Consider the following 19,279-nt stretch of genomic DNA (forward strand, 5'->3'; position numbering starts at 1 on the left):
AGATGCTGCTAGAAATGATAGTGACAGAGTAAGTGACACTGTCATCTGCAAGTCACTTTGCAACCAATTCTTCATGTATTGCAAGGTGACCCCACACTGTTATATCTGTAGCCCTGGCTACTCTTCAGTATCAAAGAGCAAGTGGAAATGCATAATGCTTTTGGGCAGTCCCAAGGTTACCTTAGATAATTTCATTCGTTGGATCTAAATACTCTCTGTGTTTTGAATGAATAATTTCTTCCCTACTCCCCACAGAAAACACACAGGGGTGCAATGAATATTGTGATTCCTGCCAAATGTTGTTGAATTTCTATGAACCGTATTTGTTTACACCTTCTATACAGAAAGCAGCAGATGTAAAATACAATTATTAATGATAATAATCTACTATGATGATAATGATGTGTTTAAAAATAATTGACCCATAAATCTTGCTGTTAATGATCAATTACCACTTAATCCTAATGATAAGGGGAAAATAAATTGAATAAGTGCAGACTAACAGGAGAATTTTATAAGCAGTATATTATATTTAACTTCTATCCACTGTTGTGCTCATCTGTTTTTCTTGGACTATTTCTTACTGTGCCATCAGAGCATTACATTTTACCCATTGATGAATTATATATATATATATATATATATATATATATATATATACTTAATTGGTTATGGAATAGTACCAAGACATAGCTATATTTGTTTGCTTGCTCTGCTTTGCAGCTGAGGGTTCAATCATTCTCATTTAGAGCTTTGAAGAGGTTTTATTTAATTCAGTCAGTACTCCAAATAGTCCACTAGCCTTTACATTCTTCAGAAAGTTAAAAAAATCAGTGACAGTATAAGTGTAGCAGATATAATTGAGAATTTAATGTTTTGAGATTCTATGGTAACTCAATATTTAATTCTCAGTTTTTTTTTTTTTTTTTGTTTGTTTGTTTTTTTAATATTATGCCTAAGTTGTTTTGTTTTGTTTGGATTTTTGTTTGGTTTGTTCGTTTTCTGTCATCATTCAGTCTCAAACAAATGCTTCTCTCATGAAGATGCTTTATGATCAAGATCATGCAACAGTGACAGCTACCAAAACAAAAGAGCTTTCTAGGGAGCTTTTACTAAGAGTGCATCCACTTTCTGGGGCAAATCTGCTCAGTGAAAGTGCTTGAAGAATTCTGATGTGGAAATGAATAAGAAAGAAAAATAAGAGAAAGCTGGCAAAAATATAAACAGAAATTAAACTTTGCGTTAACTCATTCTTTATGTTGCACACACACAAATAGCATCAGATGCCTGCAAACTGTCAGGTGCTATGTCTAAAGGGAAGCTGCATGGACTTGATTGCAAATCACAAGCTCAAAAAAGCTACAACTGCACAAAGAAATTTTATTTACCCAGCTATATTCTGCAGCCCAGAAGCTAGCTGGCTGTTTCCATGCTATTAAATTCTCTTACCCACACCAAAATAGGTCAGTTTTGTGGAAAGGGATTGCAGAGGAGAGTTCCTGATCTATGCTAATGCCTCCAAAAGCCCTGCAAAAGCTTTTCTGAGAAAGCTTTATGTGATGTTGGTCAAAACCGTGCCAGGGACTGTCCTAATGTTATCAGTATCAATGATTTACATGTTCAGGAGCCCTCCCTGACACCCTCACATCTCTTTAAGTATTCAGTGTGAAACAAAATGATCTGTTGTGTACCTTTTTCTCTTAGTCTAAGTAAAAATGTCTATTCGTACTGATTATGTGGTAGTGTAGTCATTTGTATGATTAGCAGGCAAGCATGGTTAACACAGATGGGTCAAATAGAAAGAGGATGAAAGCATCACTGCGATAACAGTGCAGTGGACATACCAAGCACAATGGAGATATAAAGAGGGATGGTTATAACCCATGATCTCAGTACAGCAAAATGCAGAGAGACTCAAAGCTGGAAGTGGTAGCTTCTAGGATAAAGGAATTTATTCTTTAACAAAGGATAGTTATGTTAACTGCATTATTAGGGAGTTAAAACAAAAACAAAAAGCACTTGGGGAGGAGAAGGAGATGGCCATGCTGTAGTTGTAAGATCAAAATGTGATGAAGTCTTAATTTGTGCCTGAGGATAAGGCAGACAAGAGTGCATGCTGAATATTAGGATAGATAAGGCAAGGAGGAAAGAGAAAGCCAGGGGAGGGGGAGATGGAGAAGCCAATAGTGCAGAGGTATGTGATGTGGAAGGAAGCTGGATCAAAGAGGAATTACCCTAAGTCCTCCTCTGATTCGTCTAAGAGCACTGTGCAAATACTGGTCTGCTGGCATTTATTCACGCACTCAATCATGCTATTTGACTATTGCTTTGCTGGTGTTAGGGCTGCAGTCAAGTGACTCGCTGGTATTACAATCCAAAATCACAATGACCACCGCATGCCTGCTGTTTTCATGATCAGTTTATGATTGCATAGGCCTGTTTCTGGACCCTTTGCATTGCTGCATTGCTGTCTTCCATCACACCTTGAAATGGTTGAGTAAAAGGTATGTTCATGCAGTTTTAGTTCATTCACAGGTAAATGCGAATCAGACTTGTTTAATATTTTCTGACCAGTAGACCAGGATTCAATTTTCACTCCCTTTCTGAGTCAAAATAAGGTCTCACTTGGTCTACTACCTAATCATTGCCTAGAGGCTAGTCTGCAATGAGTCTACCTGTAATGTGTAAATAGTTACCATTTGATATAAAATAAGTCATCAGTTGCCAGAACTGAATTAGAGCATGTTGTCTGCTTTGCAAATTCCTTAATCAATGTAAGATAGACTCATTTTAATTTTTAGATCCAATGAAGGTACCAGTGTTGTATACCAAGCTCAGCTTTTAACAGGACTGTCAGAGAAAGCCATATTTACCTATCTAAAATGTCTATTTTATTACTGGGAGTGACCTGCATTGTATTGTTTTGAAATCTTTAAAAACATATCATCTGAACAACTTCCCTCTTGTACGCCACTCATCCAAAACAGTGGGTTATAAGATTTTTATTTTTTTTTTCTTCCTGTGACCTTTTACTTGCAGTCTGCATCTGAACCTGATTTTATAGCAAAATCTTAGGCAAGGCTGGTACAAAGCGACATGAATGCAATCAGCCACATTGAGTTTACTGAGAGAAAAAAAATTGACTTGCTTTTATATAGTAAAACCAGTGCTAAGTACTGTGTGTGCAATTTCTGAGGTGCACTAAGTTTCCTAGAGATAATTGAATATATATATATATAAATAACTGTAATAAAAGTTTTCAATCCATAGTGCATGCTTAGCAATGCATAGGCCTGGCTATTCCAAATTCAGCACTTGGATTTCTTCCCTTCCAGAATATCTCTATAGTGTTTAATACTTGGAAGTAAATGTATTAAAATATTCAACTTAAAAAAAAAAAAAAGAGAGAGAGAGAAAATAGAACAAGATAACATTTCATCTAGATTATAGAACATTCAAGTAGCACACAAAGGTTATATAACTAAGCAAAAAAAAAAAAAAAAAAAAAAAAAAAAGTTCATTTTTATAAAGATGTTTTTTCTTGCAGTGAAATTCCTGAAATTGTATCAATATAGTTTTTGTTTTTGTTTTTGTTTTTTCTTTCCTGGTCCTGTCCTTTTTGCTGACTTTTGTATTTAAGATTTCTTTCCTTTGATGTCTCCATTCGATAATTTAATCAATTCTGTGAAATGCATTGTACTGGCCACTCCTGAAATCCAAATCCAACCTTGCCTTATGTAAGATGTCCTTATCAGAAAGATGAATAGTTGCATTTCTATTTTCAAGCATGTTAGCATTTCTGGAAATCAGCCATACTCTTTTATGCAAACTAGATGGATTTCTTCAGGATGCTTTTGGAAAGACCAAAGATAGCAACGAATGGCCCTTGTGATGCCTAGTCATTGCTCTGCAGCTTTTGAAACATTTTGAATAGGGTTTCCAAACAGCCCTGAGAAGTTGTCTTTTGAGAATCAGAGAGGTGCTTTTCTCGTTGTTATCCTTCCCTTCCCTTCCCTTCCCTTCCCTTCCCTTCCCTTCCCTTCCCTTCCCTTCCCTTCCCTTCCCTTCCCTTCCCTTCCCTTCCCTTCCCTTCCCTTCCCTTCCCTTCCCTTCCCTTCCCTTCCCTTCCCTTCCCTTCCCTTCCCTTCCCTTCCCTTCCCTTCCCTTCCCTTCCCTTCCCTTCCCTTCCCTTCCCTTTCCCTTTTCCCCTTTTCCCCTTTTCCCCTTTTCCCCTTTTCCCCTTTTCCCCTTTTCCCCTTTTCCTCTTCCCCTTTCAAAAAAATCCAAGACGTGCACAGGCAGACAAAATTCAAGCATCATGTCCAAACCTTAATTAATTTAACTTCCATTAAAAATACTTTTCAATCATTCCCCAACAGTACTGACTCCTACTGTGAGTGGGAAATGGTATGATAAAATATATCTTTAGCTAAACAGTTCTTCTAAACAACAACAAAAAAGTAAATTAAGGAAGTATCAACACCTTAAAAATAAAACCAACTTACCACTGACGTCATAAGACACTTGAGAATGATATTTTATTTGCCAATATCAGAATAAAAACTGTACACATTCTAAAACTTATTTGTATTTCTTTTATATGAGGGCCTTATCCTCTATAAGGATATTTATGCCATATTAAAATTTAAAACATACTATTCCTTTGACTAAGACCATTCCCATGTGTTTTTATTGCCTAGCATACAGAGGTTTATTTCTCTAAATTGCTTTCACAGTCACTCTGTCATCAGTAGTAAACAAAAGAGAGACAGGAAAACTGAAGCACAATAACCTTACAAAATATGAATCCACCACTTCACCTAATTGCTTTGATTCCGTAAAGTATAATTTTACCAACTAATTATACAGCTTTTGTACTTAAATGTTGAAGTAACTAAAAGCCATCCATCCTTTCTTGAAGCTTATTTTAAGAATTGGAAACATGCCACAACTGTCCTTTTGGCTAGCTCAAAATGGTCTAATACTTGATGCATTAAGGCTTAGCCCATCAAGGATGAATGTACAGAGTTGTCTTTTTACTTATCAAGTGTAGAGAAAGGCCGCCAGTTGCCTTCTGAACTACCAGTTCCGTTCTGAATCAAGATGCATGCCTACAGATAAGCAGCTTTTATCCACTCTTCTCTGTTCAAAGGCAATGTTTTGTTGTATCAAATTTTTATTTAATTACTTAAATATTGTTACTATGATACAAAAAGTACATTCTGCTTCATTCTTTGACTTATTTTTTCTGGCTTTGGCATGAATCAAGTTTTGCAATTAAACAGGTATTTCAATATGTACAAACAAGTTCTGTTAGTTCATCAGTACACCAGTACATCTGGGTGATGAACAGATTGAGAGCATCCCTGCAGAGGAGAACTTGGGGGTGTTGGTGGATGAAAAGCTCAACATGAGCCAACAATTGGCTCTTGCCAATTTGGCCAGAAAGCAAACTATATCCTGGGCTGCATAGAAACACATGTAACTAGCATGTCAAGGAAGGATTTTCCCCCTCTACTCTGCCCAGGTGAGACCCCAGCACAAGAGAGAGACATGGACCTGCTGCAGCAGGTCCAGAGTGGGACCACAAAGATCATTAGAGTCCTGGAGCACCTCTTCTATGAAGAGTCATTGAGAGAGTTGGGATTGTTTAGCTGAGATAAGAGAAGGCTCTGGGAAGACCTTAATGCATCCTTCCAATACATAAAGGAGGGCTACAGGAAAGATGGGGAGAGACTCTTTAGCAGGGAGTGTCGTGACGGTTTTAAACTGAAAGAGGATAGGTTCAGATTTGATATAAGGTCAAAATTCTTCATTTTGAGGGTGGTGAGGAACTGGAACAAGTTGCCCAGAGAGACTGTGGATGTTCCATCCCTGGAAGTGTTCAAGGCCAGGTTGGGTAAGACCTTGAACTAGTGCCACAGGGGCTGGAACTAGTTGATCTTTAAGGCCCTTTCCAACTCAAACCATTCTGTGATTCTATGACTCTGTACTTCTATAACATGATTTTACCGTCAGCAATGAAACATGCACAGCAATGCAGAAAAGTCAGCATGCCTAATGAGGAGTCAGGCAAAACATATATAAAATAGTTTTTGAAACAAATTTATATGAATAAAATCATTGAAATACATTTTTTTTCTTCTAGTTACCAAGAAAATATCAATTTTTGAAGTCTCTCAGTTTTCTGAAATGTGGGCCAATAGATACCTGCAGGTCAAACAACTCTGACAGAAATATATAGTATGTAGAGGTTTCCCCTTTGTTACACAGGCATCTCATTACTGTGAGACATGCAAGGTGGGGGTTCCCCACTGAATATGTTCAAAAGCACAGGTTCAAAATAAAAAATTCCATGTTCAGCAGGATAGTTACTGAGAGGTGTTTTTCATCACTGGAAACTGATATCCTATCCAAGCCTGCCTGTCTTCGTAAAGGACCCTCAATGAGATAAAGGTGTTCCATGATGGTTTTTTTTTTTTTTTTTTTCTTCCAAGCTTGTAATATATTATTTATCAGTGCAGCTACTTCAAAGTATTAATAATATATGCTCTCCCACTTCTGCTGTGAAATCTTTTCAGCTTACCTGAGTTCAGAAAATAAATGCAAACTTCATTCTGTGACAATGAATGTCTTCTTATTCAATAAGGTATTCTATAGCATTACCTGTTTGGTATAAGCACTTTGTGAAACTGCAGTCCTGATGAGATGCAAAAAGATTTAGCCAGTAGCAATCAGTGTTAATAGACCTTCTGCCCCCTTTCTAAGCCTGCAATTGGACTTTCTGGCTTTGTTGACCAATGATGAAAAGCGTGATACTGGAGGTCTCAATTCCCATTGTGAACAGTGAGATCTATAGGTCTTGTTAGGCCTGAACTGTAAAGTCATATTTTTCACATAAATTAAAATTCTGCATCAGTATCCTTTTAGCTCAAGCAAATAACAAACTAAATTTCCTGGAAGGTAGTTACTTTGAATCACTGCAATGTTTTCAAAAAGCAAAACTAAAAATCACATTCACTATATTAGAAATAAAATTTATAGACAGCTTTTTTTTTTTTCTTTTAATTATTTTTGTCTAGCTGCAATTAGCCATGAGTCTTTGCAAATTCCAGGCACACTATACACCATCTCATGTACCAAGTGAGATGGGCTAAGTAAATCACCGTTGATCAGGATTTTCGCTTTCACTGCTCTGATTAAGAAGCAGTCCTTAGTTTATGAGAATATAAATGTCAGTAACACGTCTGAAAAAAAAGGAAATGTTTCATGTAACTGTCTGCCTTAATCAAAGTTGTTCCAGTACAATGGAGTCCCCACGCTGACGTTTCAGCCTGTAAGCCATGCTAAACATTTATTACCTTCAATATCAACACGAACCTCCAATATTCTCTTCTGTTTTGTTGAGAGTCCCTGCTATAATTCAGCTTCTGTGATACTTGATATAATAGAAAGAAAAGATTTTAAACCTTATTAGTGTGCAAAGCAGAGGACAAGCTTGGTCTCCTGTGGTTTTTTTGCTCCTTCATAGCAACAATTGGACAAAGACATCACAGCTACAGTGCACGCATGAAATGAGATCTCAAGCCCACCTTCTTCAAAGAGGAAGATGTATTCCACAATTCCTGTTTCATGAAAACTGACATATGTGAGACTTGTGTGGTTCTTTGAAACATGGTACTAGATGAAGACACAATGAAACAGAAAATGACTAAAGCCCCTGACTGCAAAGGAAGTCAAATGTACAACTGAAAATCAGACACAGGAAAGAACATTGGGCCCAAGGAACTTGCCAATGTGCTGTTTTTTTTTGTTTTTTTTTCCATTTCCAGGAAGATGTATTATTTCCTCTTGTGCCTGTGACACCATTCCAACAGCAGGGGATTGAGCTGAAAGGAGGCAACAGATTGCAACAGTAGGTGGTCTACCAAACACTGAGGATGAGGACAGTGGGAACATTATTTCAGAGAAACCCTCTGATGGTGTATGCTTGTGGACCAGAGCTGGAGCACCTCACAAGTGTTATGACAGGATGTGAAAATACACAAGGAGTCAACAGTGGCTGTAGTCCATGTGAGTTATGGCAAAATAAGGTAAGTCTGGACAGAGGTTTGGGGGTGAAATTTAGCCTGGGAGGCAAAAAGCTAAAGTTAAGGGTATCCAGAGTAACATAGTGTGAAATTGTCTCATTATATACAGTCAGGGAAAGAAAGGTGGAAAGGCAAAGCTTTAATGCCTAGCTGAGACAAAGGTGTAAGGTGCAAGGATTCATATTATCAGAAAGTAAAGACACTTGCTAAAGAATGGATGTCTGTAAAGGTTGTAAGATCATTTCATCCACAGGAAAAACAGGCTTCATAAAGTTTAAAAACTTTCCTATGGTCATTGTGATTCTAGCTTAAGCATTTAAGAAATTTACAGGTGCAGAAAAACACACGGTTGAAGGAAAAAAAAAAAAAAAGCTAAAGCACGTTGTTCAGATAAAGTGTAAAGTCACCTGAATTCTGCATTATGTACTAAAGAATGCTACAGAAGATGATAGTAGTCAAGCAGAAAATGCAGAAACAGTAAATCAAACAAAATCCAATTTAGGGTACAGTAAAGAGGAGAAAAAAACTACAATAAAGACATAGGCTTAGAATGGGAACTAGTATGTGTAGCTTTAATGCCTAATGCTAAACAAAAGTATCAGCATAATATGCGTGCTAGATATCTGAAGGAAAGAGGGAGATCAGTCAGGCAGTGTAGTAGCAAGGAGCAAACTATGCATGAAAGGCAAAATAGACCTTATCAATGGAGGAAAGGTAGCTGTTAAAGGAAGTTCTACGTCAAATAAGACTTAAAGAAGTTAACATTATTACCACCAGCTAGTCAGGAGAATTTCTGTAGTTCATCTAAATTTTGCAGCAAACATAATGAGTTTAAATTTAATATCTGTGCAGGAACAATAAGAGAAAAAATTACATGACAGTCGTCCCCAGTTAAATAAAATAAAGGGGGATGATAAATAAAACTGAGGGATATTGCTGCAAAAAATCTGAATGGGAGAACCGAGAGAGTTAAATCACTGCAGGTGGTGTGGATGCTATTTAGGGACAACATTTTGAAGACCTACAGCAAATGCGCAACACCCATTAAAACACAAGTCAGTAAGGATAAATAACATAGCTAATAAAATGAAGAACACATCTTTCAAAGAAATGAAGTTGTGGCTCAGGAAGGACAATAGGAAGAGCCATAAAATCTTCTTTATCTATAAAAACAGAACAAAGAAGACCATAAACGAGTTTGAATAAATCTCTAGGAAACAAGCTAATAATTGTCTTTTAAAGACAACTGAAAGCAAAAGCCTGAGAGGAATTGCGTAAAGCCAGCCTAAAATCAAGATTCAGAAGAAGCACTCAGAGAAGAGAAGATCATGAGTGTAAAGCTTAATACACTTTGTGTGTGTGTGTGTGTGTGTGTGTGTGTGTTGTGTGTGTGTGTGTGTGTTCAGTGTAGAAAAGCTGGGGAATTTTTCTATCCTGGAAATCTTTAGGGGAGACTCATGAGAGAAGGTTAGATTAGCTACACAAGCATACAACAGACAAATCATTGGGATTCGCTGCTATATGCCCAAGAGCCTGAAGGATGGAATAAGTGAACTATTATGATGGGTAATATCTTACTTCAAACCACTGTGACACATGAAGACTTGGAGATGCTAACATAACACTGACTTTTCAGTGTTCAGAAGTCTTTTTTTTTTCAAAGATTTTCAGGGAGTGCTAAAGAATGAAAGATGGATATGCCTGACACACGCAGGACAACACAGTAAGACCAGAATTAATGGACTCACAAATAATAACCCCTATTGAAGAAAACTCAACACAGCTATTCTAAATAAAGGTCATGTTTTGCAACATTTTCTGAATTATTTGAAGAGGTCAATATGCAGGTAGATGCAGGTGGGGATGCAGGTGGGGAAATTCAAAGGAAATTCAAAGGAAATGAGAGAAAGCTGGTTTTTGTGGAATATATGTTTAATCTGTGGAACTCACTAGCATAGAATGTTGTGGACTCTGAAATTTTACATGAGTTACAAAGCAACTGGGCAACTTAATGTAAAAAAAATCCATTGAGGGTTGTTAAATATAGTAAATACCTTGAGCACTGTGTGCAGTTTGGGGAACCAAAAAGGACATAAAACTATTAGAGAGTGTCCACATGAGGACCACAAAGATGTTGAAGGGTCTGGAGGGAAAGACGTATGAAGAGCTGCAGAAATCCCTTAGTTTGTTCAGCCCAGAGTAGAGAAAGCTGACGGGAGGCCTCATGGCGGCCTGCAGCTTCCTCACAAGGGGAGCAGAGGGGCAGGCGCTGAGCTCTGCTCTCTGGGGACAGTGACAGCACCCGAGGAAATGGCATGGAGCTGGGACAGGGGAGGGTCAGGCTGGGGGTTAGGAAAAGGTTCTGCACCCAGAGGGTGGCTGGGCACTGGGACAGGCTCCCCATGGCAGTGGTCACAGCACTGAGCCTGACAGAGTTCAAGAAGTGTTTGGACAATACTCTCAGACACAGGGTCTGATTTTTGGGTGGTCCTGCCTGAAGCCAGGGGTAAGACTCAATGATTTGTGTGGTCCCTTCCAACTTGCAACATTCTATGGTTTTGTGATTATAAGACATCATCTAGACTAAACCTGTTAGAAACTGAGGAAATTTTCTGGATTATTATTATGTGTTTGGTCTGTTCTTACATGTATCCTCCAGATATCATTGTAACAGACTGAAGACAGGGACACATGGACCTTAGTCTTTGCATGGTCATTCTCCCATTCCTGCAGAAATGCAGTATATTTTCATAATGAGGGTAGGAAGGATAAGAACTTTCTTTTATATGAAAGAAAACTGAAATTTTGGATATGGTCTGGTATCTAGGAAGCATCTGTAATACATGAAGTGGAAAAACAATTCACGTGCAAGAAAACAGCTACAAATTAAAAAGCAGCCTTGATCTTACTGTAAATTCATGCTAATGTTCTAACATTATTGCAACAACTTTTTGCAGCTAATTGTTTTGGTATAGTTATCATAGTTTATGCTTGATTAGTGTCTGCATTTCAAAGATACAGAACATACAAAACTTCAGTGAATTGAAGGAGAACAGTAAGTGACAATCCTTTTGCTAATTACACACAGACTACGAAACTCTTTAAATTAGCATATTTCTGAAAAGCCTCATTTAAAGTAATTGATATGGAACGCTATAAATTGCCATGGAAGATTGCTATTTTGAGGGTGTAAGTATTTTCAAGGACAGACATAATCTTCTGGGCCAAGACATATGAAAAATCTGTGCTTGTTTATCATAATGCTTGGCATGAGGCAGTTCTCCTCTGTTTTTTGCACCTGGAGGTATCAGGTTATAACCTTTTGTCATTTGAAAAGGATCATCCAGTTTCCCTTTACAAAATATTACTTCCCAAATCTCTTTCAAAGTATAAAGGAAATGAACCCTCAGACTGAGTCTGATCCTACGGAATGATGATATATTTCCTTTTAAACGTTAAAAACTGATACTCTCAAGTGTAACTTTGTATTATTAAAAAAAAAAAAAAAAACAACAAACAAACAACAAAAAACAACAGTATATTCTGTTTTTTTTTCACCACATACTTTTCTTCTTCCTGGATCTCAGGTCCTTATCTAAAGGATTTTTGACATTAATACTTTCACTCATGCTTATTTTGAAAATTAATGCATTTGGAATACAACATACTCTTAGGAAATCGGGGTGGGTTGTCATTGACATCCGTGAGAGTTATGTTTACAGTGGTGGTTCCTGCTAGTCCTCCCAGCTGTCCTCCCATATCCTTGGCTTGGATGAGAACTTGATATTGTTCTTTCACTTCTCTGTCCATATTTGGCAAAGCTGTTCTTATTACACCTAAGAGACGGGAAAGAGAAAGAACAAGTAAACAAATGACTGTGATTGTAACCTATTACATTTTAATATCGGATCTGTTAGACCAGGAACGTCTCTTTTCATAAAGGGTTGATAGAAGAACAGTTCACAATGGAACACACAAATCACTTGGGCATTTCAAAGGTGTACTCCTAACCTATTCAAACCATTCAAAATGACTGCTATGCCATTTTGAGCAGGACATAAATGGCTGACAGAGCATAGTGCATTTTTGCTAGGGATGTGAATGGTGTGAGTGTAGGTTCACCACAACAGGACCAAAGAATGCTGTATCGTGCAGGGTAGTGTAGGAAGAGATGCCAACGTATTTCAGAGTCTGAATCTTCCATCGTTTCAAACCAGTCACCTGCCATCACAGTCAAGCTACTCTAGGCCAAGAAAATATTCCTTCTGTACAAAAAGACATCTTAATTAGAAGATTCTCCTTTTTCTTGAGAAGGTCTTCTTGATACAGCACATAGATGCAGTGAAAACTTTCAGATTTTCTTTAAAGAAATTTAATCAAAATATCACAGGAACGAACTACTTAGATGACTCTCAATCTTTCATGACTTTGGACATCTGGTGGCTCAATACATATGCCATAGTATCCCTCCTGATATGTTAAGAAGGTATAAAAGAAAAGGAAGAATTATAGAGAGAAAAAGGTAGTACTGATCATATGATTAGCTTATGAGATTGTGAAAAGTTTGAGGCACTTGTGTCTTTCTCTTAAAACCAAATGTGTAGCAGTATTTTATATTTTTTGTCAAAAAATTTTAAGTGCATATTACATTGCAAAATGCAAATTACATATTTTATTGTACATACTACATTGCAAAATTTAGCAATAGTCTTCAGAAAACCTCTAGGTTCAGATTGGTGCAGGTAGCATGTGCAATTAAAAACATATTAATTGGAAGCATTCTCCTCCTCTGAATTACTATTATTTTAGAAAACACTATTTTCTAGTATTATCCTGTTTCATTTTAAAAGCATTTCCTCTCCCATGGTGTTATAATGGATCTTGAATGCTAAGAAACAAACTTGACACCTCATTCTTATTTTTCTGTCAACTGACTGCTGCTATGTTAACAAGTAAGAATAGGAATTGCCAGCTTATAGTATTTGTTCAGAGCCTAAGAATAACTTTGACCCAAATTTGCTCTTTATGGAACTTGTTACAATCTCCTATTAAATTGAATTGTATAATGATTTCCATTCTCTCCACTTTTAACTCTTATGTTAATAACAACAGTTAATAATAACTACTATTTTCCACCTCAGCATGGCATTTATTGTACTGCATATATCTAGAATATGACTAGCAAATACTTAATAATTAGATAGAGTAACTCTATTCTTTTGAGAAAACAATCAGTAGTTTTCATTGTGTTGTTTGAGAAAGAAATCTTGAATTGTAAACTCCAAACTGTAAAAACTTGTTCATATACATATTTGTAAAATTTGAGTAGCATACTGAAAAACTTAGTGGTATCATAATAAGCATCACGAATATAGCAGAACCATTAAGAATTCATGTGGAAAGTGATATTAATAAAAAAACTTTTTGTAGATAAGATGAACATTACTATGTCTCTTCTTGAATCTCTTAATTAATATTTTTTGTATTGTGGAGAGTGTACATTCCACAGTATTTTACAACATCCCTGGTATGCTCTGCTAAGGAGCCTAGAACTGTGAGAATTAAAGATTTTCCTTGTTATACTAGCAAAACAGAATAACAGCAAATGAAAAACATTGAAAATGGGCAGATAGTGTGTTGTGAGCAGGTGATGAAGGTCGCCTGATTTTATACAAGTTTTAGATGCAGATGAGTGGCTTTCTCAGTTTGAAATATTCCTGATGATTTTCAGAAAATGAAGAATTGACTATCATTCTTGCAGTAAAGTTCCCAGTCACTCACTATTTATTCCTGTCTGGCAGTATAAAGGTATTCAATATTTTTTCTATAAGAAGTCTTTGTCTCCAGAAAAAAACAAGAAGAATAATTGCCATGTCTAACAGTTCATAGGCAATTTTCCCTTCTGTACCTACTCTATTAGGAAAGCATAGTTAAAAAAAAAAAAAAAAAAGAAAGAAAAAAAAAAGTGAAAAAAGCTATTTCTACCAAAATCATCAGTTAATATCGATTGGATAAAGATGATTTAAAGTTATGTAACCACAACAAAAGAGAAGAATAAAATGGAGATGAAATCCATAAGAAAGAAAAGACTACAGATTTTGGTATTCCAACTTCAGCTTCACAAAGAATAACTAAACTTTAAACTAAAGGGTTATTCTAATATAGAACTGACACGTGAAGAACACATGACAGTGTTTTAAATGTTTTTAAATCCTTCCATCTTAAGATTTTGCAGTAAAGACCGTTCAGCTACAGAACTGACTTTTACTTTCTCTCTTTGAAAAATCATTATCAAATCCACAGAAAAACTGCTTCTCAATGTAGCAGCTGAAGACTGAAAATAATAAACGTTACCTCAGCCAGAAGATACACTCTGCAAAGTTACTGAGCCATAATTCAACAACAGATGATTCACTTATGTGGAAAAGAAAAAACAGGTTTTGTGAATAACCTCTTGAATAACTATTAATGATAATAGTCCTACTGAAACCAGTTTGGATTTCAGGAATGTAACTGAGGTCAGAATATGGACCAGGATGAACAAGCCTAAGACAGAACTTCAGACATCCATAAGAATACATGTATTGACCTTATAAACACATTGAAAAATTGCGTGGAAAGAAGGTTGGGAAAAAGATGTTTGAGTAACAGAACAGAAAGTACAGAAGAAAGATTGCCTGAAGAGAAGTGTTTCATGTTAAAGAAACCTCACAGTTTCGTTAAATATCAGGTGAGCAATCTCATAGCATAGGAAAGTAACCCCCACATATGAGATTTGAGGCCTCAAAATATGCCACTCCAACAGCTCCTCTCCAGCCGGGACTGTAATGCATTTAACCTTCCTGCAAGAGCAATAAAAACTAGCTCTCCTGCTTTCACATAGTTGTGCTTACCTTCAGCAGAGCACTGCAGAAAATGAGGTCAATAAAACAAATGAGTAAAAAGGCAGCTGTGACATTCAGTCACAGTTTAGAGACTATTTCTAGATTAATATCAGAATAAATTATCTATCAAGAATGACTTGAGACAGGACCACATGTAAAGTCATGTGCATGCCAAACACAATCTTAATTTCACATATAAAAACTCGGTCAGCATTTTGACCATTACCACTGCAATGAGATCTTGAAATAGTACAAATTTCTACAAATTTATCAGTTTTTGTGTGGTAGTAGCTAAAAAGTAAACAATGTTTGAAACTGTTTGGAAAGGAATAAAGAACAAAAGAGAAATCATTAAACCATTTTAAACATCGATATGAGCTGCCTTTTTGAACACTGTGTACACATTCTCGTCCTTTGATTTTGAAAAGGATAGAGAAGAACTGGGGAAAGCCCAGAGGAAGCAGAGAATCAATGTTATGGAATGGATTCTGTTTAAAGAATTCTTCATTCTGGAAAAGAGACATCTAGGGGAGAATACAGTATGGGTTATAGAGTCATGGGGAACTTCAAAATAATAAATAAGAATTAACCGTTCACTGTCTCTTGCAATGTAAGAAGTGCATTACAATGTAAGGAGAATGTATGAAAACAGTTAAGAGGTGTCTGGTTTCAAAGAAGCATGAGGAGCTGTTTTTTTCATTCAAGAAAACATTTTCTGTGGATTTTCTAGATGCTGGATGTGCAGATATGATGCACTTGGACAAGTGCAAGAAAGACCTGGCGGATGTCATCGCGGAACCTCTCTCAATTATTTTTCAACGATCCTGGGAATTTGGAGAGGTCCCGGTAGACTGGAAGCTGGCAAATGTTGTGCCGATTTTCAAGAAGGGTCAGAAAGAAGACCCTAGCAATTACAGGCCTGTCAGTCTCACGTCAGTGCCTGGTAAAATCATGGAGAAGTTGGTTCTCGAACTTATTGAGGCGCACCTGGGGGACAAAGCAGTCATTGGTCCCAGCCAGCATGGGTTTGTGAAGGGTAGGTCCTGCCTAACTAACCTGATTTCCTTTTATAAGATCACCCGTATGGTGGACCAAGGGAAACCAGCTGATGTGATTTTTTTGGACTTCAGCAAGGCTTTTGACACGGTTTCCCATAGGATCCTACTGGACAAAATGTCCACCATACAGCTAAATAAAAACATCATACGATCGGTGAGCAATTGGCTAACGGGCAGGGCCCAAAGGGTTATGGTAAATGGGGCTGCGTCAGGCTGGCGGGCGGTCACCAGTGGGGTCCCTCAAGGCTCCATTTTAGGGCCGGTACTTTTCGATATTTTTATAAACGATCTGGATGTAGGAATAGAAGGTATTTTGAGCAAGTTTGCTGATGACACCAAACTTGGAGGAGTTGTGGACTCGAATGAGGGTCGAAAGGCCTTGCAGAGGGATCTGGATACGTTGGAGAGCTGGGCAATCACCAACCGCATGAAGTTCAATAAGAGCAAGTGCCAGGTCCTGTACCTGGGACGGGGAAACCCTGGCTGCACGTACAGACTGGGCGATGAGAAGCTGGAGAGCAGACTAGAAGAGAGGGATCTGGGGGTCGTGGTAGACAGCAAGTTGAATATGAGCCAGCAGTGTGCCCTGGCAGCCAGGAGGGCCAACCGTGTCCTGGGGTGCATCAAGCACGGCATCGCTAGTAGGTCAAGGGAGGTGATTGTCCCGCTCTACTCTGCGCTGGTGCGGCCTCGAGTACTGTGTGCAGTTCTGGGCACCACAGTACAAGAAGGACATGAAACTGTTGGAGAGTGTCCAGAGGAGGGCTACGAAGATGGTGAAAGGCCTGGAGGGGAAGACGTACGAAGAACGGCTGAGGTCACTGGGCCTGTTCAGCCTGGAGAAGAGGAGGCTGAGGGGAGACCTCATCGCAGTCTACAACTTCCTCGTAAGGGGGTGTTGAGAGGCAGGAGACCTTTTCTCCATTAACACCAGTGACAGGACCCGCGGGAACGGGGTTAAGCTGAGGCAGGGGAAATTTAGGCTTGACATCAGGAGGGGGTTCTTCACAGAGAGGGTGGTTGCACACTGGAACAGGCTCCCCAGGGAAGTGGTCACTGCACCGAGCCTGTCTGAATTTAAGAAGAGATTGGACTGTGCACTTAGTCACATGGTCTGAACTTTTAGGTAGACCTGTGCGGTGTCAAGAGTTGGACTTGATGATCCTTAAGGGTCCCTTCCAACTCAGGATATTCTATGATTCTATGATTCTATGAAGTTAACTCTACTGGAAAGTAAACAAGTTATGGAGGAAGATTCCTTTCAGAATTTTCAGTTACATGGACACTGCTAATCGCCCAGGATTTCTTGAAGGAGAAATTGATGGAGACTACAAATGTAGTCTCCATCTCAGTCTCTCAGTCTCAGTCACCTCAGTCTCTCAGTCCAGAGACTACAAGAGTAGTCAGAGGATACTCGTGTAGCAGTCAAAGGTAAATACTTTTCCCTCCCCCAAGACACTTGAACAAGTCACATTTCAGTTTTAAAAGTAAAGTTGCTGTCTGCAAATTGCAATACGATCTCCTGCTAAATGGAGCATGTGACAAAGGAGAGGCATGTGCCTGTTGAGATAGTGCACTAATGGCCTGATGTAGCTCTCACCTCCAAGCTATTGACTGATCAGGGAGGAAGGCTCTTTAACACACAATCTGACATTTGAGTACAACAGGAAGGAGAAACTGTATTTGCTGAAAGCGGCATATGGACAGCTACCCCTGTAACACATTCCGGATGACACAGGTACAGCATTCACCATGTACGTTATTGGTTCCTTAACTGCTAAATGTAGAAACAAGAATGGAATTTAAAAATATAGGAGAAGATATCTAATTAACAGGTCTACCAGCCTCTCAAATACTTTGGTCTATTAAAATGTATTATCCTTTTCTGCTCACACATCCAGTAACCCCAAACAAACATACTATGCCCCAGGAAAAAAGGCGAGCAGGAGATGATTTAGCTGTTCCACAACCTCAAATTAGCTCTATACAGTAAAACAATCATTTCTAGAGAATTCCTGGCTGTAACTTTAGCAAGTAAAAATGGTGATAAAAAAGAGGAATGAAGACCTGAGATATAAAAGTGAATCATCAGGAAAAAATAAATAAATTAGAACACATGCAGTAGATAAAGCTTTAGCTATAAAGAAATGTTAAAGGATCAGAAAAAAAAAAAAAAAAAAAAAAAAAAAGTTTGATGTATGCATATTTTAGATATTCCAGAATTAGTTGGAGGAGGGAGTTTCTTTTGATTCTACAACAGATTGCAGTCCATTCAAAAACAGTCAATAGCGAAAATGAAATTATGTGCAAAGTTACTCCACTGGCTTTTGGCCGTATCGGCACTGAACATTTTATTCACTAATACTGCCCACATGAATTGAAATCCAAAGTTTAAATCTTCCATTGTTGCTGATAAGCTGCTTACCTGTCTTTGGATCAATGGAGAAGTAGGGTTGCCCCTGAAGAATGCTGTAGACCACTCTAGCACTGTTTCCATAGGTGGGATCATCAGCATCTGTAGCCTTGACTTGAAGCACATATGCACCTAAAAAGAAATATAGGTAATCAAGCTTTCAGTATAGTGCAGTGGGAGGGGATATTTCTGACACATTAGCCCTGTTGCTAACAGATTGTGTTCTAATTATTGTTCCACAGGAAACAAAGTAAGAATAAAACAGGAAGTTGTGTTTGGTTCCATGCTCATATCCGTCTAGTTAAAAAATGAGGCAAAATTGAAAGGAGAAGAAGACCAGTATCAGAAGATATTTATAATCAATTTCTGATGTGTTGGGAATTGGCATAATTGTTCGATCTAAGCTTGCTTTAAGCAACCAGGGGTAGGCCTCAGAAATCTCAGGGCCTGCTGTAGCTGAGCAAACCAAGCTGCCAGAGTAACTGTGAGAAGCTCCCACTGCAATGACTCCCACATCACCCAATTAAGGAACTCAGAAAATATTGTTACCAGCAGCTGGCCTCAAGGACTAGGTCTACGTGACCGCTAATCACAAAGGGGGTTGTTTTCCTAACTTCTAATCAAAAGGGGGGTTCTTTTCTTGCAGGTGGTGTTATTTTCTTAACGGTTTGTCTGAGTGCTTTTGACCAATAATCTTGTGTGAAACACTGTCCACCCCTGTAAAATTCACTATAAAAGTTGGGCTATACGGGCAATAAAATGGAAGCATGATCTGACTCGGCTGGTGTCTGTCGTGCTTTCGTCCGTGCTTCGCAACAAATGGCGCCCGAACAG

The 19,279-nt window shown here is 38.1% G+C and overlaps 2 protein-coding genes across 9 annotated transcripts in view; one reads left to right on the plus strand and one right to left on the minus strand.

Moving 5' to 3' along the window:
- LOC311431343 (uncharacterized protein) overlaps window positions 1-11,650 on the plus strand; it is a 358,114-nt gene extending 346,464 nt beyond the window's left edge. The window contains exons 9-10 of one of the 2 annotated variants that reach the window (XM_084508757.1): window positions 7,833-8,093; window positions 9,754-11,650. The gene's annotated coding sequence lies outside the window, so the exon portion shown is untranslated. Of the gene's footprint in view, window positions 1-7,832; window positions 8,535-9,753 lie in introns of those variants that run through there. The other variant, XM_084508756.1, reaches the window with a different exon arrangement.
- The window catches only part of CDH12 (cadherin 12), a 588,550-nt gene that overhangs the window by 57,143 nt on the left and 512,128 nt on the right, over window positions 1-19,279 (minus strand). For all 7 annotated transcript variants that reach the window (XM_084508734.1, XM_084508730.1, XM_084508731.1 and 4 more), the window contains 2 exons: window positions 18,458-18,577; window positions 11,759-11,926 (listed from right to left, as the gene is read on the minus strand). In XM_084508734.1, the coding sequence (XP_084364860.1) occupies window positions 11,759-11,926; window positions 18,458-18,577 (288 nt within the window). The remainder of the gene's footprint in view (window positions 1-11,758; window positions 11,927-18,457; window positions 18,578-19,279) is intronic.

This window comes from Aythya ferina (genome assembly GCF_964211825.1).
Source record: "Aythya ferina genome assembly, chromosome: 2".
NCBI lineage: Eukaryota > Metazoa > Chordata > Aves > Anseriformes > Anatidae > Aythya > Aythya ferina.